The sequence below is a fragment of the Eschrichtius robustus genome, chromosome 7 (assembly GCF_028021215.1).
Source record: "Eschrichtius robustus isolate mEscRob2 chromosome 7, mEscRob2.pri, whole genome shotgun sequence".
Taxonomy (NCBI): Eukaryota; Metazoa; Chordata; class Mammalia; order Artiodactyla; family Eschrichtiidae; genus Eschrichtius; species Eschrichtius robustus.
Genome location: NC_090830.1, coordinates 93,623,363 through 93,649,686, shown reverse-complemented (window position 1 = coordinate 93,649,686; position 26,324 = coordinate 93,623,363). Strand labels below are relative to the sequence as shown.

Here is a 26,324-nt window from a genome sequence, read left to right as displayed (position 1 = left end):
AAGTAGGTCAGCAGCATCTTAAATAAACAATAAGGATGGCATATTTAGAGTTTTGAGGTCTTCTAAATCAGAAGAACCACAACAAAAAAGACTCCCAAGAATTTTGTGTGGCTTTGGACACTTTGCTAGAATATCATACATTCTGTAAATTGAAAATAGTTGTGGCGGTGGCATGTGTTTTTTGTTTTTTTTATAAATTTATTTATTTTATTTATTTATTTTTGGCTGTGTTGGGTCTTCGTTGCTGGGCGCGGGCTTTCTCTAGTTGCGGCGAGCGGGGGCTACTCTCCTTTGCGGTGCACGGGCTTCTCATTGCGGTGGCTTCTCTTGTTGCGGAGCACGGGCTCTAGGCACGCGGGCTTCAGTAGTTGTGGCCCACGGGCTCTAGAGCGCAGGCTCAGTAGTTGTGGCGCACGGGCTTAGTTGCTCCGTGGCATGTGGGATCTTCCCGTACCAGGGCTCGAACACGTGTCCCCTGCATTGGCAGGCGGATTCTTAACCACTGCGCCACCAAGGAAGCCCTGGCATGTGTTTTTGATACCTTGATGATTAATATTCTTTTGAGGTTCATTTCTAGATGTTATTATATGTTATTTAAAAGGCCACCCCAGTCTTTTTTAAGTGACCTGCACTATTCTCTCTTAACACCTGTTATTAAGATTTTTTTTTATTATATGCAGTCCGCATATCTACATAGGGGAGTAATTAATTCTGATTCTATTCCAAATCTAATCATTTGCATTTTTTAAAATAAATTTATTTTATATATTTATTTTTGGCTGCATTGGTCTTCGTTGCTGCGCGTGAGCTTTCTTTAGTTGCGGTGAGCAAGGGCTACTGTTTGTTGTGGTGCATGGGCTTCATTAGGTATGGCGCACAGGCTCAGTAGTTGTGGCACACGGGCTCAGTAGTTATGGCTCGCAAGCTCTAGAGCACAGACTCAGTAGTTGTGGCGCACGGGCTTAGTTGCTCCGCGGCATGTGGGATTTTCCCGGACCAGGGTTTGAACCCGTGTCCCCCGCATTGGCAGGCAGATTCTCAACCACTGCGCTACCACGGAAGCCCCTGCATTTCTAAAAAATAGAAATTTGAGATATCTATGCTCGCTGATCACGCTATTCCTTTTTTTTTTTTTTTTAATTGGAGTACAGTTGCTTTACAATGCTGTGTTAGTTTCTGCTGTACAGCAAAGTGAATCAGCTATATGTATACATATATCCCCTCTTTGTTGGATTTCCTTCCCATTTATGTCACCATAGAGCACTGAGTAGAGTTCCCTGTGCTATATAGTCGGTTCTCATTAGTTATTTATTTCATACATAGTAGTGTATATATGTCAATCCCAATCTCCCAATCCATCCCACCCTGCCTTCTCCCCTTGGTATTCATATGTTTGTTCTCTACACCTGTGTCTCTATTTCTGTTTTGCAAGTAAGTTCACCTGTACCATTTTTCTAGATTCCACATATGTGCATTAATATACGATATTTGTTTTTCTCTTTCTGACTTACTTCACTCTGTATGACAGTCTCTAGGTCCATCCACATCTCTGCAAATGGCACAATTTCATCCCTTTTTATGGCTGAGTAATATTCCATTGTATGTATATACCACATCTTCTTTATCCATTTGTCTGTTGATGGACATTTAGGTTGCTTCCATGTCCTGGCTATTGTAAATAGAGCTGCAGTGAACATTGTGGTACATGACTCTTTTTGAATTATGGTTTTCTCTGGATATATGCCCAGGAATGGGATTGCTGGATCATATGGTAGTTCTATTTTTAGTTTTTTAAGGAATCTCCGTACTGTTCTCCATAGGGGTTGTATCAAGCTATTCCTTAAATTGTATTGTTTAACTCAAACAATATCAAGCACCTTATATGAAAGGCATTGTTCTAAGTATTGTGGAGGAATTCATGAATAAAATGCAAAAAATCTTAGTTTTAAAATAATATTCTGGTAGAAGAGGAAAGGGAAGGAAGAAATTAGTATTTTTTGAGCATCTATTATACATGCCAGGTATTAAGCTAGTTACTTCACTTATGTGTTTTCATTTAATTCTCAGTATAGTTCTTCCAGTGATGTTCCCATATGAGGCACTTGAGCAAGAGGTTAAGTGAGTTGCCCAAGGTCACATAGCTAGTAAGGGTCAGTAGCAAGGCCAGGTCTGACTCCAAAACTCATATTTTTAAAGTGGTCATTGAGAAGACAGCCACTGTTGAGGAGAATGGATAAAATTTGGGCACAGGGAGTTAGAAGGAAGGTTATTTTCAGAGAAGGAAAATGATGAAGGTCAGAAAACTTTAGCCATGTATAGGGAACATCCAAGTAAGCAGGCTAGACCTGACTAGATGGTTCTCAAACTTTTTGGTCTCGGGACCCCCTTATATTAAAAGTATTGAGTGCCTCAAAGAGCTTTTGTTTGTATAGGCTATATGTATTAATATTTACTATATGAGAAATTAAAACAGAAATTTAAAAATATTTAGTAATTTAAAAATAACAATAAACCCATTGCATATTAACATAACATTTTTATTAAAGATAACTGTATATTCCAAAACAAAAAAAAGTAGAGTGTTATTGTTTTATACGTGTTCAGATCTCATTATAGTCAGGCTTATAAATGACAGTTGAATTCTCATGCATTCAGTCTGCTCATGCATTCAGTCTGTTACAGTATCTGCTCATGCATTCAGTCTGTTACAGTATCAAATATTCTGCTCATGCATTCAGTCTGTTACAGTATCAAATATTCTTAAACTGGAAAACTCCACTGTATACCCATGAGATAATTGAGAGTGAAAAAGGCAAATATCTTAGTTTTATTATGAAATTAATTTTGACCTCACAGACCTCCTGAAAGTGTTTTAGAAAACCCAGGGGCATTCTTTGGAGAATTACTGGGCATGTTTGTGAAGGGGGAACCCAATTGAAAGTGTAGGGTTAGGACTAGATAATGAAAAGAGTTGGCTGAGTTTGGTCTTAAAGAAGCAATGGGGAGCCACTGACATTTTCTAAGCAGAAAAATGAAATAAACCGAGCTGTGCTTTTAGAAGATTGTTATGCAAGTAATTCATAGAGTATTGGGAAGCAATTATAGTTGAACTGTAATAGATTTTTGAGGTAATGTAATAGGTATTAAGGTAGAATATATTATACTCTTCCTCTGACAAGATGAACTAGAGAAAGGGGAGTCAAAATAAGCCTGGTGACTAGGAGACTAATAATCCCATTAATAAATATAGGGAACACAGAAAAAGAAGCAAGCTTGGGAAGGAAAATAGTGAATTAAGTTTTGGAATATGTAAAAAAAAGTTTTACATTATTTTTTATTCTGAAATAATTTTAGTCTTACAGAAAATTTGCAAAAATAATACAGAAAGGTCTCATATATCTTTCACCTAATTTCCCCTAATTTTTACAATGTATATAACCATTGTACAGTTATCAAAATGAGGAAAGTAACAGTGATACAGTACTATAAGCTAAACTACAGACCTAATTTAGATTTTACTAGTTTTTCCACTGTTGTTTTGCTGTCCAAGGATCCAATCTGGGATCCCACATTGGATTTAGTTGTTGTGTCTCCTTAGTATATATATGTGTCCTCTAATCTGTGACAGTTCCTCAGTCTTCCCTTGTCTTGCAAAAATTTTTAATAAAAAAGAGAGAAGATGCTTATAATATATGTAGTGGGGAAAAAACAGTGTCATTTCATCTCTCTTAAAATGCATAAGAACCTGAGTAAAACCATTATTTTTAATTTAAAAAGTCGAAAAAAATTATTGTAAAAAATTGAAACAATGTAAAAGACATAAATAAAAAGTGACAGCCCATTGCCAGATATAACTACTGTTAATAGTTTGGTGAGTATTCTTTTATTTTCTATGCATGTATAGTATTACGGGATCTATTGAGCATACTTCTGCCACATACATTTTTCACTCAAAAACTGTATTATTGGGCTTCCCTCGTGGCGCAGTGGTTGAGAATCTGCCTGCTAATGCAGGGGACACGGGTTCGAGCCCTGGTCTGGGAAGATCCCACATGCCGCGGAGCAACTAGGCCCGTGAGCCACAACTACTGAGCCTGCGTGTCTGGAGCCTGTGCTCCGCAACAAGAGAGGCTGCGATAGTGAGAGGCCCGCGCATCGCGATGAAGAGTGGCCCCGGCTTGCCACAACTAGAGAAAGCCCTTGCACAGAAACGAAGACCCAACACAGCCAAAAATAAATAAATTAATTTAAAAAAAAACCATATTATTTTTATACAACGTTCTTTGATGTCAGTATATACATATCTCATTCTTTTCAGTGGCTGTAGTATCTCATAGTATGGTTATGTCATAGAACCATTCCCTTATTGATGGGCCTTTAGGTTATCCTCAGTCTTTCATAATTATACAAAATGCCTCACTAAACATCCTTATATATATATCTTTGTCTGTTTGGATTATTATTACTAGGAGGTGAAATTCCTGCATCAGAGATCATATGCATTTTCCACTTTCACAATTATTGCCAAATTTCCTTCCAAAAGGTTCTATCTCAACTAACACTCCCTCCAACAGCAAGTGACATGCTTATTTCCCGCCAAAGCCATGGATGGAGGTATTCTAATACGGTGAGAGTGGTTTGGTTTGGGTAATGGCCTTATGGGTGTTTGACTATTTATACATTGCTCTCTCTTGTTTTTCCCTACAAAGCACTGTTTTGCTTTGTTTTGCTTTTGTAACACACACACACAATACTTAATTAAAAATGAATGGTTTTAGAAAGAGAAAAACAAATACCGTATACTAACGCATATATATGGAATCTAAAAAATCGGTACTGATGAACCTAGTGGCAGCGCAGGAATAAAGACGCAGACAAAGAGAATGGACTTGAGGACACAGAAGGGGAAGGGGAAGCCTGGGACGAAGAGAGAGAGTAGCATTGACATACATACACTACCAAATGTAGAATGGAATGCTAGCGGGAAGCTGCTGCAGAGCACAGGGAGATCAGTTTGATGCCTTGTGATGACTTAGAGGGGTGGGATAGGGAGGGTGGGAGGGAGGCTCAAGAGGAAGGGGATATGGGGATATATGTATCCATATAGCTGATTCACTTTGTTGTACAACAGAAACTAACACAACATTGTAAAGCAATTATACTCCAATAAAGATGTGAAAAAAAAATGAATGGTTTTAAATGCTTTGTCTTTGAGACCTTTAACTGTTAATCAGCATGGGATAAATTGGATCTTATGAGGATCCTATGGACTTGAGCAACTTGTATAATTGAGTGTTAATTCTTAAAGAGTGGAGAGAAGAGCAAAGGAGAGATTACTGATCCTAGCATTTCCTTTTGAAATAACATAAGAATCATTAAATTATTTTTAGTACTCCATTTGTGGCTGTGATGCTAGAAGTAGATAAATAAGAATGCCAGTTATGGTAGAGAAAGCATAAATCAGGTAATTGGGTGATTTCTGAAAAACTTTGAGTAAACTAAATCAGAAGGGAGAAGTATAAGTGGTCCTTGATTTCTTGTGTTTGTCTAAAAGTATACTAGCTTCTGAATAGACTAAGAGCAAAAAGGTGGGGTTTTGATTTGTTTGGTTATAGTTTTTGTTTGTTTTATATTTTCACCTCCTTAGCACAACTCAGAATTTTTCATTTTTCAAACTTAAGGTCTCTATTTTTGTAGGCAGGGGAGGGTGTGTATCGTGTCTTTTGTTTTCTGTTGGTCATTCTGTCTGTGCATACACGCCATAGTTTCAGTTGCATATTTCCAAACAGTGTAATAGGGCATATTTCCAGACATATTTTTTTTTACTTTTTATTTTATATTGAGGTTTGGCGATTATCAGTGTTGTGATAGTTTCAGGTACACAGCAAAGTGACTCAGCTATACATACACATGTATCCATTTCTCCACCAAACTGCCATGCAGGCTGCCACATAACATTGAGCAGAGTTCCCTGTGCTGTACAGTAGGTCCTTGTTGGTTATCCATCTTAAATATAGCAGCAGACACATATTTTGATAAAAAGAACATTAGAAATTTAGACCCTCCTAAAAAAGTCTAGGATGCATAAGTTTCCTCACCAAAGCACTTGTGTCAGTATTAGTAGTAATTTAATGATTGATGTGACTATTAAGAATGTTTGATGTACCATCAGCTGCCTCTTTCCTATAAGTGAGCTTTAAATAGACAACTTAAGAACCTGGCCTTGGCTTCACAGAGAGAACATGGTCCTGAGAAAAGGAGAAAGGCTGTGTGAGTTCACTGCCCAGAGCCCAGGCACGGAGCCTAGCAGGTCCAGCTCTGTGCTCCCAGCTCTTCACTTTTTCTACCCACCTGCCTTCCTTTTAAAAATGAACACAAAGCTTTTAAATTCTGATTATGATGTATATGTATAATGTATAATATATGATATAATGTATGTTCACTCTAAAACAAGTAATAAAGTATTGAAAGTGATAAATGACAAAGTAAAGGCAACTGTAATCCTCAGGAAAAAAAAAAAAAAGAACCTGGCCTTGGGACTTCCCTGGTGGTCCAGTGGTAAAGAATCCACCTTCCGGGCTTCCCTGGTGGCACAGTGGTTGAGAATCCGCCTGCCAATACAGGGGACATGGGTTCGAGCCCAGGTCCGGGGAGATCCCGTATGCCGCGGAGCAGCTAAGCCTGTGCGCCACAACTACTGAGCCTGCGCTCTAGAGCCCACGAGCCACAACTACTGAGCCCGCATGCCACAACTACTGAAGCCCCTGCTCCTAGAGCCCGTGCTCTGCAACAAGAGAAGCCACGACAATGAGAAGCCTGCACACCGCAACAAAGAATAGCCCCCTCTTGCCGCAACTAGAGAAAGCCCTTGCGCAGCAACGAAGACCCAGTGCAGCCAAAAATTTAAAAATTAATTAATTAATTAATTAATTTAAAAAAAAAATGAATCCCCCTTCCAATGCAGGGAACATGGGTTCGATCCCTGGTCGGGGAACTAAGATCCCACATGCAGTGGGGCAACTAAGCCCATGCGCCACAACTACTGAGCCCGTGTGCCTCAACTTGAGAGCCTGTGTGCCACAAAACTACAGAGCCCACATGCTCTGGAGCCCATGCACCACAGCTAGAGAGAGAAAACCCACACGCGAAAACTAGAGAGAAGCCCCGCATGCCACAACGAAAGATCTCGCATACCGCAACGAAGATCCTGCATACCGCAGCTAAGACCTACACAGCCAAAAAAATAATAATAATAAAATTAATTAATTATTTTTTAAAAAAGAACCTAGCCTTTGCAGGAGTTCAGTTGTTAGATTTTATCTTTCTCATCCTTAGGTCTAACTTCTATCAAGAGGTAAAATCAGGGCACAGAAATATAAGAACATGATAATGAGTATTTTTCTATAGTATTTTGAAGGGATTTGAAAGAACAGTCTGACATTTGAAATTTGAACACAATTCAGGGCTATTTCATGGAAAACATGGTTTTGGGTTTTTTTATTAGTAAACAAAATAAATTTGTATGTATTTATGTATGATTTACTCACATATACGTTACTCCGTAAAATATATACATGCAAATCATTACAGTTTTTTAACCACAATTAGAGATTATTTTCTTTTTCTTAAATTATATTTAATTGAAGTGTAGTTGATTTACAATGTTGTGTTAATTACTGCTATACAACAAAGTGATTCAGTTATACATATATATACGTATAGATATATACACACATTTTTTAAAAATAAATTTATTTATTTATTTATTTATTTATGGCTGTGTTGGGTCTTCATTGCTGCGCGCGGGCTTTCTCTAGTTGTGGCGAGTGGGGGCTACTCTTCATTGCTGTGCGTGGGCTTCTCACTGCGGTGGCCTCTCCTGTGGCGGAGCACGGGCTCTAGGCGCGTGGGCTTCAGTAGCTGCGGCACGTGGGCTCAGTAGTTGTAGCTCATGGGCTCTAGAGCGCAGGCTCAGTAGTTGTGGTGCACGGGCTTAGTTTCTCCGTGGCATGTGGGATCCTCCCCGACAAAGGATCGAACCCATGTGCCCTGCACTGGCAGGTGGATTCCCAACCACTGTGCCACCAGGGAAGTCTCTACACACACATTCTTATATATATATATTCTTTTCCATTATGGTTTATCATAGGATCCTGAATATAGTTCTCTGTGCTATACAGTAGGACCTTGTTGTTTATCCATTCTATATATAAAAGCTTATATCTGGGGCTTCCCTGGTGGCACAGTGGTTAAGAATCCACCTGCCAATGCAGGGGACATGGGTTTGAGCCCTGGTCCGGGAAGATCCCACGTGCCGCGGAGCAACTAAGCCCATGCGCCACAACTACGGAGCCTGCGCTCTAGAGCCCGTGAGCCACAGCTACTGAGCCCACACGCTACAACTACCGAAGCCTGCGCGCCTAGAGCCCATGCTCCGCAACAAGAGAAGCCACTGCAATGAGAATCCCGCGCACCGCAGTGAAGAGTAGCCCCCGCTCTCTGCAACTAGAGAAAGCCTGCGCACAGCAACGAAGACCCAATGCAGCCAAAAATAAATTAATTAATTAAATAAATTTTAAAAAAAAAGCTTACATCTGCTAACCCCAACCTCTCACTCCACCCCTCCCCCAACTCCCTCCCCCTTGGCAACCACCAATCTGTTCTCTATGTCTGTGATTCTGTTTCTGTTTCATAGGAGACTATCATTTTCTTATTAACTAGCTTTCTAGTTAAAGTAAGGGCTAAGAGGGACTTCCCTGGTGGTCCAGTGCTTAAGACTCCGTGCTCCCAATGCAGGGGACCCGGGTTCGATTCCTGGTCGGGGAACTAAGATCCCACATACAACGACTAAGCCTGCATGCTGCAACTAGAGAAGTCCACACGCCACAACTAGACAAGCCCATATGCCACAACGAAGACCCAGCACAGCCAAAATAAATAAATAAAAATTTTTAAAAATTATCTCTTAGAAAAATAAAAATAAAATAAGGCCCAAGAAGTTCCATTTACCCATTTACACTAATGTTTAGAAAACTCAACATGATGAATCTTTTCAAAAGCAATTTCCTAAAAGACCGAATTAGAAAACAGTTAAGTAAAGCACAGTCATTCTAAAATGGGGCTATGGGGAATTCCCTGGTGGTCCAGTGGTTAGGACTCTGTGCTTCCACTGCAGGGGGCCCAGGTTCGATTCTTGGTGGGGGAACTAAGACCCCACAAGCCACCTGGTGAGGCCAAAAATAAATAAATAAATAAAATGGGGCTATGACTTGGGAACTGCTCCTCCCCCAATCATTTAAACTGGTTCAATAATTGTATTCAACTACTGGAGAATTGGATGGTTGTTAGGAATCCTGTATTAACTTTACATTTATTTGAATGCCTACTATGTGCCAGAGACTGCTGTATGCTTCATATGTATCATTTTACTTGTTTGTCATAGAAACTGTGGATGCAAGTCATAATATCACTTTGCATTAAAGAAAACTGAGGCTTATAGAGGAGGAAAAAAAAAGTTTTGCCCAAGATCATGAGGCAGATGAGTGATGGCACCTGGACTTGAGCTTCAAAGCCTTGCTTTTTAAGCACTATCACTGAAATCTTCCTCTTTATTGTTTAACTATACCAGGACCAAAGAAGCTGCTAACTCTGTTTAGTTAATTCTTGTCAGGAAGAGAAGGACAGCAGGAACTGTGGGGAAAAAAACAACAAAAACAAAAAGTACTGAGGTATACTGGAAAAGACCCGAAGACTTGGAAGGAGACTTGAGTTTGCACTTGGCTTGGTTACTTAGCTCATATATCACTTTCTTAGGAAAGCCTTTCCCTATTCCTTGTTTGTCTCTATTAGGACACTGAACTGATTGCAGTGATTCTAAGGTGTACATCTTTTTCATTTTAGCATTTCTAAAATCTGGACATATCTTATAATTGTTGGTGTCTTAAAATTAATTGACAGTGTTTCTCCTTAATTATTAGTACATAAAATAAGGATGTGATTTACCATTGATGGCATCTTAGATTTGATGAGTGCAGTATTTGTTTACATGTGTTCCATGAAAATGTTTACAGCATTCCCACAGTTTTTAAATAACAGGTATATACAGTGATTTTTCTGATTTCTAGTCTAATTCTCTTTTAAGCTCTAGGGCTGTATGTTGAATAAATTTTCCTTTGATTTCACAAGGATCACAGATTCAGTGTATCTGCTTTCCAAATCAACATGTCTTCTAGTATATTCCCACATCTCAGTAAATGGTATCTACACCTGTAGAAGCTGAAAAGCTAGAAGTCCCACTGCCAGGGTTTGAATACCAGCTCCACCCTATACTAGTTCTGTGAGCACACAGTGAAGCGTGTCACCTTTATTCTTCACTTGTAAAATGGGAAGCATAATAACACCTACCTCTCAGGATTATTAAGATGGTAAAACATCGAGTAAATATTAGCTGCTGCTAGTCTTCGACATATATATTTGTGACCTTTCTCCTTCCTCTGTACATGTAATTCATCGTCAGTCCTGTTATAAGTAGGCCTTTCACAATATCCCAGATCCATCCTCTTTTTTATCTGCCGCTTCTCCAGTCCAAGCCCCTGTTATAGCCTGTAATAACTAATCTGGTAGCTTCTCCTCTTTCCCATCTGTGATCCATTCAATACATAGACCAGTCAGAGCCATCTTTTAAATCAGATTATGCTACTTCTTAAAACCCCTCCCAATGCACTTGGTATAAAACCCCCAATCCTTAATATGGTGTATATTGTTCTCAGTTTTCTGCCTGGACTCTGCCTACTCTTTCATCCTCATCTTATGCCACTCTGCCTCACGTTACTCATTTCTCCCAAAACTGACTCCCACGCATCCTTTTGATTTCAGCTGAAATGTCACTTTCTCAAAGACATTCCCTTATCTTTGTAACTAAATTAGGTTCTTCAGTTCTAATATATAGTCTTTTATATTGAATTTACACCTTTCATAGTTGGTGGTGATCTTTTCCTTCCCAACTGAAGGTAAATTATTTCCCCAAAGTCATAGAGCTAGTTATGGTAGGATTGGAATGCCAGCCTAGGACTGGCCAACTAAAGCTGTGCCATTTCCATGATCCTTCCTTTGCTTCCTTGAGAGCAGAAAAGAGCATATGAATCAATGTGCTAGCCTTTAAAATATGGCCCAACTGCTCTCCTTTCTTTCCATTTAACCTTCATATTGTTCCTTAAATATCCATCTCTCTGTGAGCCTTCACTCTCCCAAATTAGATTATAAACTGGTTGAAGTAGGATCTGTTTTTTATATATTATACACCTAGCATTTACATAAGTTACCCTGCATATAATAGATACTCAAAAATAGTTTGTCTTAGGGATGCTAAAGAAAAAAAAATTTTTAATCCATTTAATTTTTTCAGGGTTTGGAGCTGTCTCATGAAGGAATTTAATACCTCATTCCATATTCTTCTACCCATCAGTGACAGAGTATAGTTTATGTGTCCATATTGTGAATAGAACTGCCTAAAATGATTTTTAAATGAGTAGTTTGTGTCTTCATGGATTATTATGCTTGTTTCACTGGAAAATAATTAACCTTAAGTATTTTTGCCTTGCTTCAGGAATTGAGTGATCTACAGCGCGACCCACCTGCTCACTGTTCGGCTGGACCTGTGGGAGATGACTGTAAGCTTTGCTCTCTTGCTAGGATTTTGCTACCATTAATAATACAGGTTTGAACACTTGTTAATGACTCCAAAACTCCTTTGTTTGTTTCAGTGTTCCACTGGCAAGCAACTATTATGGGGCCCGTAAGTATGATTCATTTGTGTGAAATTAATCCCCTCAGCCATCCTTCATTCTTGGCATTTCACCTTTGATCAGATGTTTGTGGCTAGGGTTGAATTTTCTTGTACTCTGAATCACTCAGAAAGCAAAATATGAGTAAAGGATTTATGATGATTTTCTAGAGCCCTGATGGCAAATACTTGCTGGGAACACATTTACAATACTTGGCCAAATCCTTGATCATTATGCATAATAATGAATCACCCACAATTTGCAACCAGGCTGCATGTTTATCTTTTTTTAAACACAGGAAGTCAGTTGTTCAGAACTAAGCGTAATTACTCTCACATCAACATTTTAGTAGGTTAGAAATAAGTCTAATTAACCCAGTAATGGAATTCCTACAAGTAACAAGTACCAATTTGCAATAAGTTTCATCACTGTTCCTGTGTGTGAGAGGAACGGATAAAATATTGCAATGGCTCTATTGTTGCCACATCATGAATTTGCCTCTTTTGTTGCATTGTCCTGAACTCAGAATTACCTGCTATTCTATGACTGGCTTCTCTTAATACTTATTACCTTTGTTAAGATATTTCTTTCTACACGTGAGAAGCAGTTATGACTTTTCTTTCTGTGGGCAAAAATCTGATTGCATAAGAATGGGCACTGACAGCTCAAATCTACTTTCTGGGTAAAGACTGCATTAGTAACATGTTTCCGTTAACATCATTCTCTCCTCCCTCACTTGAAAGATCTTTATCTAGTAAGCCATAAAGTTTTTAATCATGTTGCCTCATGCTTAACTTTTAAAAAATACAACAGTTATTGAATTTTCAGAGCAGGAGTCCTGAGCAAGTGTCTTAAATTACTAAATTGTTTTATTAAGTTAGTTTTTTAAAGGGTGAAGTGCAACATATTTATTTAACAACTTTTAATGAGAATCTAGTTATTTGATTTTCATTGCTTACCAAGAACCTTCAAAATAATATCAAGTCTCACCCTTACCATTTGAATTATAGCCCATCACAAATATTTCTCAGGTGAATCACATGTAGCAAATGGTTACAGTTATGTTACTCATACCCTCTTTATTGTAGTAATGTAAATATGCCGCTCAATAATATAATTTGAACATCTAAGAAGACCATATCTGTTGATTGTAATTAACTTACATTTTCTACATTCCTTATAATTTTTGATGAACTAGAATTAAACTACGTGTATAGTAAGAATAATTATACGGTACAGTCCTCTAATGTATATGTAGAAACTTAAGGAGGAAGTAATGATAGTCTTGCTATTATTACCAAAATGTTAATATACATGATACTTTTAATTAAATATAAATGAATGAAAATAGAATTTAAGATATTTTTGCTACTTTTTCCCCCTTTTCCCTTTTTTTAATCATCCTTTTTTTTTCTTGCTTGTAACATTATAAGTATTTCCTAATTGCTATAAAGAGATATGGCCAAGCTTAAATTCCTCTTGTAAATTTGATTCCTAATTCGATAATTCTATGAAACTGAATTTATCTAGTTTTGTTTGGGGCTTTTTTGCATTTCCCACGTTGTTTTGTAAACTGTTACTAAGTGAAGATTTGAGCTCTAAATTATGTAACAGTGTCACTTAGCCTTTTCTTTTCATAAGTTGGTCCTTTCAGTTCATCTCTATTCTTGCCCCTTAAAGGACCATGAGAACTTAAGTTTTATAATTAAGAAGAAAAACACTAGCCCCAACCCTTTTCTTTTATACTGATTACTGCTACAGAAAATTATTCTTTTCTCACAGCAGTCTTGTGTGTTTACTGATCTTTAACAGTCTATACTCATAAACAGATTTGTTTGGGCAAGTCACACCACTCCACTGTGTATGTCCTATTTTTGTTTGTTTTAAACTATGATGTTGGCATGATTGTTGGAAAGTCCGCCTTCATGCCTGCAAAGAGAAACCTGTTTTTAAGGTAAATGATTTGAACTTATGACAAAATGATGGCATTTTTTTCAAACTGGTATATTTGGAGGGAATCATCTTGGGTTACTAATAATAAATATAGTAATCAAACACTGATGAGATTATTTTGTAATTTCAGCCTGATAGCGCATATCAAGGTGGAGTCTTCTTTCTCACTGTACATTTTCCGACAGACTATCCTTTTAAACCACCAAAGGTATTTTTATTTTTATGATTGACGTGACTCCTGTGTCAGGGGTTTTACTCTCTATCCAGAGATATTTTCATGAAAAGACCGTGGGTAGGTTGGCATGTTCAAACTGTTCTGTAAAACCAATGAATCTAAAATATGCTTTCTTACTCAAATATTATGTCTGTAAACAGAAGGCAGTATCTGTTAGGCTAGAAATTAGCTTTCCTACCTGTCTTTCCCTCTGCATTAGATATGTGTAGTTTGGGAAGTTTTTATGATCAAGAGTTAGACTCTTCCATTCAGGGGATTATCTTTCCTAGGTTGACCCTTCTTTCTCAGTTTTTAAGTGTTCAACAAACATTTATTGAGCACCTACCATGTTCTGTTGCATTGGGGAATACAAAAGTAAATATGACATAGTCCTTTTATTTAGTGTAGGAAAGATTAAAACACATTCTTATTAAATTTAGCTTAGATCTAAAGAGGAAGCCAACAAATGATGGGGGTGTCAATGAGGGAGAAAATCATTAACAAATTCTGTCACTGAGGAAATAATTACTTTAGATTTTTAAAAACACCTAATTAACATTACATATGAAACGATGTAACAACTCTCATGGAAGATTAGAATTCTTGGTGGATTTGTTAGGGCAGGTAATAAGCTGGGGCCCCTCAGCTTTCCTCTGGAATAAGGTCAGCAGCCTATTTCTAGATCCAGGTGTCAGTTGATAATCAAATTAAGAAAAGGATTGCTTTGAGGGTTGATGAAAGCCATGGTTAATTACTTCAGGTGCTACTCAACCAGTCATACCACCTATTACAGACTTATCACACTTTCCAAAATACTCCTCAATTCCTTGGGGTTGGGGAGAGCAGGAAACTGACTTTGCTTTCACATTATCAGTAGCTAAAGCTACGTGCACATAAAGTAGATGCTCATCCAGTTTGTGTTGAATACATTTCTCCTCTAAGATCACATAAAATTGAGGACATTTTACCCTAGAGCAAATTGGTTCTGTTTGCTTTCATAGTTCATGGATTGTCACAGTTTTGTTTTGTTTTGTTTTGTTTTATGTTTAGATTGCTTTCACAACAAAAATTTACCATCCAAACATAAACAGTAATGGAAGTATTTGTCTTGATATCCTGAGGTCACAATGGTCACCAGCTCTGACTGTATCAAAAGGTAATTTCATTTATCAGATTTGTAACAGTTGATAACAGTGAGACAGGAAAAATACAGCAGAAATATCTTAGGGACCAAAGTTTAAAAAAACCAATCTACTGTGTTTTCTTCTGCTTTGCTTTTGCTTTCCTTTCATAGCTTTTATATTACTCTTGCTTGGGGGGTTGATGGGCAGATCTAAATGATGAAATGAGAGAAATTTAAAATGTTAGAACTAGGAATTTGGGGATAAGACTGTTGACATTTCACCCCTTTAGTTTGGGCTTTATCTTTAAAAAGAGACAGGGACAGAGAGAGAGACACACAGAAGTAAAAATAAGATTTTAGGACCAGATGTCCCATTCATTAAATGGAATTATTTATTGACATGATGAGTAAAGCTTTACATCTCCTTTACTTCATCTCAGAGGAAATGTCAGATTGGCAGATAAAGTAAATGATTTAAAATGAAAGACAGGAATTCCCTGGCAGTCCAGTAGTTAGGACTCCATGCTTTCACTGCCGAGGGCCCAGCTTCAATCCCTTGTCGGGGAACTAAGATCCCACAAGCTGCATGGTGTGGCCAAAAAAAATGAAAGACATATTTCACACTTTAGAATAATGTAGTATATATATAGCATGTTAGTCTAAACTTCAGATAATCAGTAGCATCATTGTAAGGACTGATACATAATCCATGCAGATTCTCAACTTTCACAGTTGCATAGCATTATTCTTTGCTAAATTATGAGATGTGTATATAGGGCATCTGAAGCCGTTTGTTTCACTAGCTAATGTTATTTGCTTTGCCAGCCTCTTAATTTTGTCTTGTTTCTCTAACAGAAGAGAGCCTGAGTTATTGTTTTGAGTTAGAGCCATCTACCCCTGAAAGTAACTTGGTAGTTTCCCCTTTTTATAAAATTTAAGAAAACTGTTTCTCTTGAAGGATTTGGGGGAGGAATCCATGATTATTAAAAAAATTTTTTTTAAATAAATGCTACCTGAATATATAACTTGTTTTAAAAATTGATAAGGTTTAGAGGAAGCAGTGTCCATAGCCATGATTATTTCAAGTATTAGATAAGTAACAGCCCTTCAGATCAGTTAGTTATTCATGAATGGCAAATTTTCTGATCTAACATATCCCTATAAAATGTTCACGTAGATTCTAGTGTCCTTTTAAAAATCTTTCACATAATATAACTGTTACACACTAGATATAGGAAAGATACTGTGTCATAGGGTTTTTCAAATTAATATTCTCTTTCCTGGAATAGGATCACAAAATGAAATTCATTTAGCACATGCAGCTAAATACTTAGAGAGCGCAGACTGCCAGATGTTGAACACTTACCTTCTGCCATTGGTAGCTTTTTATAAAAAATAGTTTTGTTAGCTTCTAGAAACTGTCCTTTAAGAACAGTTTCAAACAGCCTCAGTTTCCTCATATGTCAAATGGGGATTATAATAGTATTACCACATATGGTTACTATGCAACTAGCACATAGTAAGCATTCAAATGAATGTTATATATTGTTATCTTTTTCCTTATCTGAAAACATTTGATTTGTGTGCATAATAGTGAAATCAGGACACAGGGCTCTTGGCAGCAGGAGTGGGGAGATGAGGAACTTCCCTCTTGCCTATTTTATAAAGTAGCTTATATTTTCTTTATTTGTACATTTTTCACTTTTTAATATTTTAAATGTCTTATTTTGCTTTTTATCATGAGTTTAGTTTGGAAACTTTCTGGAGGTGTGAGCCCAGATAACTTCCCCAGTTGGTTTAATATACAGGCTTGAAATTCCATTGGGCAGATGAAAGATTAAAAAGATGAATTAAATATTAGTTTTTGTTAGCCCGTAGCACCCCCTTTCCAAGTCATTTAAGAATCAACTCTGCCTTCCTTATAAATTCACCTTTGGATTTGTAAGAGTAGGAAAAGATAAAGGAACATAGTAGAGGAAGGTGAAGATGGAATGTTGTTCCAAAGATTCCACGTATCCCCTCAGAAGTGGTGGCATGGAAGCAGACAAATGAGGAACCAGTGTCCTTGTTCCCTTCTTTTTCAGATACTTAGTTGTTTGTTTTTTTAAGTGTAGCTATTTGCATTAGTATTTTGATACAACATGCAAGAAACAACTACTATAATTTATCAATTTTCGTTTATATTTAAAAATATACAAGTTATGTAATGATAGCTGTGCCTATTATTTTTAAATGCATTTGCTACAAATAATGTACATGGAATAAAAAAAATTCATTGAAAATAATCTTACAAATCTTCCTTCTTTAGCTCTAAGCCCAAGTAAAACAGTCCATGAGCTCCATCTCCCAAAGCAGTTTGAACTGTTAACTGTAATTTGATTGCTTTACCTTGAACTGTTTAGGACACAGATTTTCTGCATTAAAGTAGAATAAAAAGTGGACAAAAAAAAAAAAAAAAAGTGGACAGTTTTCTTATTAAAGTAAAAAAGTATCTCTAAGAAACATCTAAAGTTAGGATGCTATTCTAATATTTTTCCAACTATGTACCATCTGGGGTATATGTGTGTTACCTAAAAAATATTTTTGTAGAGAACTCTTGAGTTTAAAAGTTAATAGCTACTTTGGAGATTCACATTTTTAAAATAAATAGAAATTCAAATAGAATTTAAAATTGCAAAAGTGATAATAATTTTGTATTATATACACTGTATGGTAATTTTGTAATTTAAAAAATTAAAGATATTTGCTGCCAACCAAAATTAATCTCAAATGTAATTTAATGTGTTCATTTTGTTTTTTCTTTATAAGTTTATTGTCTATTCAGTAAAATTATTTTCACATGTGTAATTCATATAGAGTAGAAAGCTCATTACTTAATATGATGTTCTCTTTTAAATCTAGTTTTATTGTCCATATGTTCTCTGCTTTGTGACCCTAATCCAGATGACCCCTTAGTACCAGATATTGCACAAATCTATAAATCAGACAAAGAAAAGTAAGTGTTTGCTTATATTAGTTTCTATTTGGGTGCATTTCTATGTAGTCTGCCAAAACATAAGTATTATCAATGTATTGAAGTACATTTAGTTATGCTTATTGTGTTTATGTTAAGTTTGTTTATCTTTCCAGTGGAGTAAACCTTTCTTTTTAAATTCTGTTACTCCTTTTACAAAAAATCTCATCCCTTCCCACTTGTTGTTTCATCCTTTACTATTTAATAGTACTTGTTCTGCATTTACATAGTATGCATGTTTTTTGATAGTAACTATCAAACTATCTGTAATTCTAAGTAGTAAATTTAAAATTTAAAAAGTTGATAATTGGAAATTACTGAATATCATATTCCTTACCTTCTCCCAGGAAAAGTTATCCTTAACTACCCCTAAACTGACCTGATTTTCAAGGTGCTACATCTTGCTGGCACCATTGATTCATTTGCATTTTACAGATAATGACCATTCAGGGTTGGCATTTACAGATTTGTATTAGAAATTGATTTCTTTATTTCGTTGTGTATAACTTAGGTATGTTTTCATATAGGTTGTAAAGAGATCCATTAGTTTAAAAAATCGCTCATGTTTTCTGTTTTATTTATGCATGAACCTAAGTCACATTGACCCGATAATTGGTATATGTATGATTATTGCAGTTAAGCATAAAAAAGGTATACAGTTTTACATAGACAGATCTTCTAAAAGATTTAATTTGTATGTTTTACTATATCCCTTTTGTATGTCTACAGATACAACAGACACGCAAGAGAATGGACTCAGAAATATGCAATGTAAAATCAAAAAAAATTTCATATATACCAGAGTACTGTAAAATCTAGGTTTTTTTCAACATTAGCAGTAAATCGAGCACTGTTTACTGTTTCATTGTACCATGAAATCCTTTGATTTTTACCCATTTTAAATGTATTTCTGAAGCAAGACAAAACAAACTTCCAAAAATATTCTTGAGACTGTGATGAGAGCATTTATCATTTTGTATGCATTGAGAAAGACATTTATTATGGTTTTTAAGATACTTGGACATCTGCATCTTCAGCTTACAAGATCTACAATGCATCTGAAAAGCAACCAAATTATTTTTTGCTGAAACTAGATGTTTTTACATGAAAAATACTGTATGTGTTGTCTAAGATGTCGTCAGTTATATAAATCTGTATTCAGATTTCATTCTTTGTTAGCTCACTTTATAATTTGTATTTTTTTACTGTATAGACTAAATATATTCTATTTACATGTATGTCAACTCGTTACTTTTTTCCTGTGAACAGTATTGAAAAAACCCAACAGCTGATAATGAAATGAATTAACTGTCCGTCTCCCTTGTCTTAGGGTATTCTGTAGATTGATTGCAGATTTCTTAAACCTGAAATGATCTTTACACTGTAATTCTCAGTATACTGATTATGGAGAAACACTTGTTTTGATTTTGTTATACTTGACTTAACTTTATTACAATGTGAATTAATTGCACTGCTAAATAGGAAGACGTGTAACTTTTATTTGTTGCTATTCACATCTGAATTTTTTTCTGTATAGGCAATATTATATTGACACCTTTTACAGATCTTAATGTAGCTTTTTCCATTTAAATAAAATGCTTTTTCTAATATTTGTCTTGATTACTTAAAAAGATAAAAAATTACTTTATAAGTAAGGATCAATACTCTATATAAAATTTTACATGGAAATTAATTCCAAATTGTAAGGATGAAGTCTGTTGTATTTGGCACTAATCACCATTAATTATATAAATTTTATTGCTTTAGGTTTCTATTGATATCTGTTTACTAAATTGTCAATCTAGAGGATGATATACACTGGTCCCTTGTTATTGAAGAGAATTTAGGATATGTTGGCATTTGTCTTGGATCACATCTAAAATGAATTATTTTCTGAGGTACTGAGATGAATGTAAGACAGTGTCACCTACATTGAAGAAAAGTCTTTATAGACCTGAAGAATAATTAGGTTAATTCATTAAAATGCCCCTCTAGATATAACTGACGTTGTATTTCTTAACATTTTAAAATCTAGAATTTCTAAAACAGAATTTTAGTGCCATCACAGTTTGAAAGAGGACATCCATTTTTTACCGTAGAAGTTATACAGAAAATTCTAAAATGACACTTTCCCTCTGTTTTATAAATTGTCAGTTAAAATGATTTAAATGAGCAGGTTATCTTTGCAGATTTTAAAGAAAGCTAGAAAGTTCTAATGTTTTAACTTGGAAAAAAAATGTCTCTAATTATTAGCATGCTTACCAAACTTGAGTGTCATTTTAAAGAAGAGTTGTAGCTCTTCTGATTATTTCAGTAGCTGTTTAAGTGTGCAAAAATCTGTTATGGGTGTAGTCATTAGCAAAGAATGTAAATCACTTAAGTATTTTACCATGGTTCATTATTATTAAAGCACAAAATAACCCATTGTTAAAAAATGTGTTTTTATAAATGAATGTAAAATAATTAAATGAATTGTGAGATGGATGTTTAAGAAAATATAGGTTTAAAAAGTAACTATATTAAGTGATGTCTTGAAACAGCCATATCATGAAGAATACTACTATGTTATTATAAGCTACATTGGCCCAGAATTTGAACACTCAACATCATTAGATTTAAATATTTAGTATATTTTGATAATAAAGGGTTTTGTTTCTTGAATATCTTTCACTTTTTTAAAAACTTTTGTGTGGCATTTATTTTTGGAAATGTCTTTTTTTTTTCTATATTAAAGTTTTGAAACTTACCTAACACTCTAACTCTGTTTGCCTTTGCTTACATCTGAATTGTACAACCACTCTCTTGAGTGAGCACAAGTTCTCATAATTAATTAAAAAATCTTAGAAGTTCAGCAATGGCATAATGATCAGCCAGATCAGTATTTTGGGTTTGTTGTTTTGTTTAATTCTAACAAAGGTTACATCAGTTACCTAACTGTAAATCCAAAGCCAAGGACCTTCCTCCGTAGATCAACCATTAATTTAAGGACCTCCTGGGAGTGAGGAAAATGGATAGTCTTTTGGAGTTTTACGGTCCTACCTCTTGAAGTCTTGGATTCTGAACACTCGTAACTGCCACATACAATAAATCCATGATACAGGCTGTAAGGGGTAACCTCACCCTCATCCCCCCAACTATCTCTAATTCCTGAACAAGCTTTACACATGCATATGTAAATCATATACAATTATTCATTTTTGCTTTACGTTATACCCCCACCCCTCCATGAAACTCTGTTAGGGAAAATTTTAAATTTACTTTGTCAATTAAGCAATTTCAAAGGATCAAAGGGTATTAGGTGAGAAACACAAACACAGAGCACCAGGGCAACCCTAAGAGTTAATATTCATAAGAGTAACTTTTGGGGCTTCCCTGGTGGTGCAGTGGTTAAGAATCCGCCTGCCATTGCTGGGGACACGGGTTCAAGCCCTGGTCCGGGAAGATCCCACATGCCGCGGAGCAGCTAAGCCCGTGCACCACAAGTACTGAGCCTGCGCTCTAGAGCCCACGAGCCACAACTACTGAGCCCACGTGCTACAACTACTGAAGCCTGTGCGCCTAGAGCCCGTGCTCCGCAACAAGAGAAGCCACCACAATGAGAAGCCCGTGCACCGCAATGAAGAGTAGCCCCTGCTCGCCGCAACTAGAGAAAGTCCGTGCGCAGCAACGAAGACCAAATGCAGCACAAAATAAATAAGAGTAACCTTTTTTTAAACTTAATGATAAAAACAATACCACATGTAGTTTTTCATTTCTCATTATTTTATCACAATGATATGTTTATCTTCTTTGTACATGATTCCGGTCATTGATGTTTCACAGAATCCTGCTCTCTAAGAGTTATGTATTTTTAAGGTGGAAAGATTGGGGAAATGAATTTTCCTCTCGGATTAAGAGAGATTCTTGGTGAAGCTATTTATATCCTGTCTATTTGTTGGTAGTCAATTTGAACTGGATTCAGAGTCCAGTCCAGTCCAATGTTTTAAAATTTGAGTTCTGCAGTAGAATCATTGGTCCTGTTACTCATTTTTATTAGGACTAGCCATGGAAAATGTGATTAATACTCTAGCCACGGCCATATAGCTTCAGTGTATTCAAATTGTTGACTTTGGTCTGTTAAGATACAGCACTTATCTTTTTAGTTGACTTTGGTCTGTTAAGATACAGCACTTATCTTTTTAGTTTAAATCTTTTGTGATTATTAATAAAATAACAAACATGAATTTTAAAAGTATACTTCTAGCACTCTATCAATGTAAACTATGACTGCCGAAAATTTTCTTTAAAGCAGAAGTTTAATTGCAGTTTAATAGCCCTAAAATGTAATTCAGATTATTTGTGAAAGTTCTGATTTTTTACAGTGCTTCTCTTTGACTATTCCGACAGTTGTGTTGTACAAACAGGGCAGCAGGTAGAGATTCATCTAATTTCACTTGTAAAAATTCATCTGTATAGATAACTAGTCATTTCTAAAAAAAATTTTTTTGTACTTACATCTGCAAACTCCTAGGAGTTTTTTCAGTAGTAGTGATAACTGAAAATTTGTGGACAGCTGACGTTTTGGGAAATAGAAATAATTTGTAACACAATAGTGTATTGGTGATAACCTAATAGTGTTTTACCACTTATTTGTATCATGTTACATTTAAATTTCTGCTCTCATTATCCTGTTATATATGTAAGAATGTGGTTTTAAATTGTAAATGAACTGAACTAATAGGAAGAGGGAATATTCACCTAAAAGTTCTAGCATTTGGAGGCATTTTTGTATAATAAGATACATTTTTTAAAAAACTTAGCGCTCTCTTAGGTTCTACTGTTGTAGAGGGAGGGATGTGCCTTTCTTACCCCAGGAGGAAGTTGCTTTTATTATGATGGCACATGTACAAGTTCTGAGCTATGCTTCCTCATATCATTTGCTTGCTTTTAAAATCTTTTTAGTGCAAAAGATCACTATGAGTTGCATGTAAGATTTTATTGTAAACTTAATATACATATTATGGGGAACAGTTGTGACACCACTTGTGTAAGCACTCCTGATACACTGGTTTAGGTGGTCCAGTGACCACCCACACATTCAGTGTGTCAATAGAAGAATTCACCAGACTAAGCATATGTTCATACTCACAGCTAAGATTTATTATAGCGACACAGCAAAGATATACAGCTCCCTCAGTAGGGGGAAAAGACAGATCATGAAGGAAATCATGAAGCTCTCTCTGAAGGGGCCACACAGAGCTCACTCTCCCTCCAACAGTGAAATGCAGGAACACAGGCACAGTGTTTCTGCCCAGGGAAGCCTGTTTGAAATGCAAAGTTCAGGGGTTTTAATAGGGGCTAAACCATGTAGGCACCCTTTGCCCACCAAAACTCCAGGCTCCCAGAAGGTAAGCAGGTGTTCACTGAAATCACATTGTTTATTTAAAAAGTCTAGTCAGGCTAGCATAGCAGATAGAACCTTATATCACATAGGGAAAGCTTTAAAAGCCATATTCCTTGATGCCAGCTGAAGGCCAACCTGGTAAGCCCTTCTAAAAATCAGACCTGCACTATTCATTGAAAAGCCTGTTCTTTCCCCTTGAAAAGGTCTCTGTACCCTTGTCGAAAATCAACTGACCCTAGAGGTTTTTTATGGACTCTGAATTCTGTTCTAATGACCTATATGTCTTATGCTAACACCACACTACATTGATGACTGTAGCTGCATAGTAACTTTTGAAATCAAGAAGTGTGGATTTTCCAACTTTGTTCTTTTACAATATTGTTCTGACTATTCACATCCCTTGTGATTCAAAATGCATTTTAGGATCAGCTTCTCCATTTCTTCTGCTGAGATTTTCATTGGGATTTTATTGGATCTCTAGGGCAGTTTTGGTAAAGTTGGCATTTTTGTCCTGGTTATCTATTGCTGAATGACAAACCACCCTCAAATAAGTGGTATAAAAGAACAGTTCTTGCTCATAAATTCTGTTGGGTCAGGAATTGGAATGGGGCACAGTAGGGAGGGCTTGTCTATTCCATGTACTTAGGGCCTCAGCTCAGGTGATTCAAATGGCTGGAGGTGGAAATCATTGGGAGGCTTCTGAGATGTTGGCACCTGGATGAGCACTGTCTACTAGAGCACTTATTAAAAGCCTTCCTAGGACTTCCCTGGTGGCGCAGTGGTTAAGAGTCTGCCTGCCAATGCAGGGGACACGGGTTCGATCCCTGGTCCGGGAAGATCCCGCATGCCACGGAGCAACTAAGCCCCTGCGCCACAACTACTGAGCTTGCGTTCTAGAGCCCACAAGCCACAACTGCTGAGCCCGCGTGCCACGACTACTGAAGCCCGCGTGCCTAGAGCCCGTCCTCTGCAACAAGAGAAGCCACTGCAACGAGAAGCCTGTGCACCGCAATGAAGAGTAGCCCCCGCTCTCTGCAACTAGAGAAAGCCCGTGCACAGCAACGAAGACCCAATGCAGCCAAAAATATATAATAAATAAATAAATAAATAAATAAATAAATAAATAAATAAAAGCCTTTCTGTGTGGCTTGAACTTCTCACAACATAGCAGCTCAGTGCCAAGAGGCAGCATCTGGAGAGCAGGTCTATCAAGAGAAGGAGGAGAAAGTCCTATGACCTTTTATGATCTAGCTTTTGAAGTCACATAGTGTCACTTCTTGTGTGAAGCAGTAACAAACCCTCTCAAATTCAAGGGAAGGGAACATAGACTCCCACTTCTGCATGAGAAGGAATTTGGGGTCACCATCACATCTTACTGAATCTTCCATGAATATATAGATCACTCAGTGTACTTAGGCTGTCTTTAATTTCTGACTGTTTTGTAGTTGGTTGTGCAGAGGTCTTGTACATTTTTCATTGGAGTTATCCCTTGGTACCTTATTTTTTAAACCTTGCTTTCAGACCCAGAATGTGGTAAATTTTGATAAATGGTCCATTTGTGTTTGAATATAATACGAACCTGTTACTAGGTACAGAGTTTATATATGTGCCAATTCGATCAAGTTTGTTAATTGTGCTCACAATATTTGCTTTTTCTCACAGCCATAATGGGTGATGTGTGCAAGTTTCCCGTTTAGGATTGTGAAATTGTCTATTTATTAGTTTATATTTGCTGTAAAGATTTTGAAGTCATATTATTGAATACACACACACACGCACAATACACTCATGAAATCGTGATGTTTTACTGGCAGAATGATCCCTTTCTCATTAAGAAATGTCTTTATTTATCTCTAATAATGCTTTTGGCTTAAAGTCTACTTTAATATTAATATAGCTTTCTTTTTGGCTAGTATTTGCAGTGTATATCTCTCTCTGTTCTTTAACTTTGGACCTTTCTGTGTCTTTTTAAAAATGTCTCCTGTACTCATTATAGTGAGTTTAATAAAACCATTATTTGGTTTTATTTGATTTGGTTTTTATCCAATATGACAATTTTAGTATTTTAATTGGAGTATTTAGTCCTTTGCATTTAATGGAATTACTGATGTTGGTTGGGTTTCTACCTACTACGTTCCTGATTTATTTATTTATTTACTTGGCCACGCTGCATGGCTTGAGATATCTTAGTTCCCTGACCAGGGATTGAACCCGGGCCACAACAGTGAAAGCGCCGTGTCCTAACCACTGGATTGCCAGGGAGTTCCTGTGCTGATTTTTTTTAAACCATGTTTTATTTTTTCCTCCTTTCTTGCCCTCTTTTGGATTAATCAATTTTTATAATAGTCCCATTTTTTCCCTCTAATAACTTGTTAGGGAACTTCCTTGGTGGCGCAGTGGTTAAGAATCCGCCTGCCAATGCAGGGGACATGGGTTCGAGCCCTGGTCCGGGAAGATCCCACGTGGGAGAGAGCAACTAAGCTCGTGAGCCTAGAGCCCGTGCTCGGAAACAAGGAGAAGGCACCGTAATGAGAAGCCCGCGCACCGCAACGAAGAGTAGCCCCCCACTCACCACAACTGGAGAAAGCCCGTGCACAGCAACAAAGATCCAACGCAGCCAAAAATAAACAAATAAATTTATTTTAAAAAATAACTTGTTAGTTCCACATCCTTTTATTTTTTTAGGTGTGTGATTACCCTGAATTAAAAGATCCATCTGTCTTATTAAGTTTAATATGAATTATTACTTATACCATTTTCCCAGTAATGTAAGAACCTTAAACTATTTGGGCCTTGTTACTCCTTTCCCACTTTTTGCATTATCATTATGAAGTTTGATTCTACATGTATGTTGA

General features: G+C 36.6%; 1 protein-coding gene across 3 annotated transcripts in view; it reads left to right on the top strand.

The window, feature by feature from the left end:
- UBE2D1 (ubiquitin conjugating enzyme E2 D1) overlaps positions 1 to 19,658 on the top strand; it is a 34,632-nt gene extending 14,974 nt beyond the window's left edge. Inside the window, exons 2-7 of one of the 3 annotated variants that reach the window (XM_068548104.1) lie at positions 11,606 to 11,669; positions 11,763 to 11,794; positions 13,867 to 13,944; positions 15,001 to 15,106; positions 17,975 to 18,068; positions 18,816 to 19,654. In XM_068548104.1, the coding sequence (XP_068404205.1) occupies positions 11,606 to 11,669; positions 11,763 to 11,794; positions 13,867 to 13,944; positions 15,001 to 15,106; positions 17,975 to 18,068; positions 18,816 to 18,861 (420 nt within the window). In that variant the 3' untranslated portion in view covers positions 18,862 to 19,654. Of the gene's footprint in view, positions 1 to 11,605; positions 11,670 to 11,762; positions 11,795 to 13,866; positions 13,945 to 15,000; positions 15,107 to 17,974; positions 18,069 to 18,815 lie in introns of those variants that run through there. The other 2 variants (XM_068548105.1, XM_068548106.1) reach the window with 2 other exon arrangements.
- The last annotated feature ends 6,666 nt before the right edge of the window (positions 19,659 to 26,324 follow it).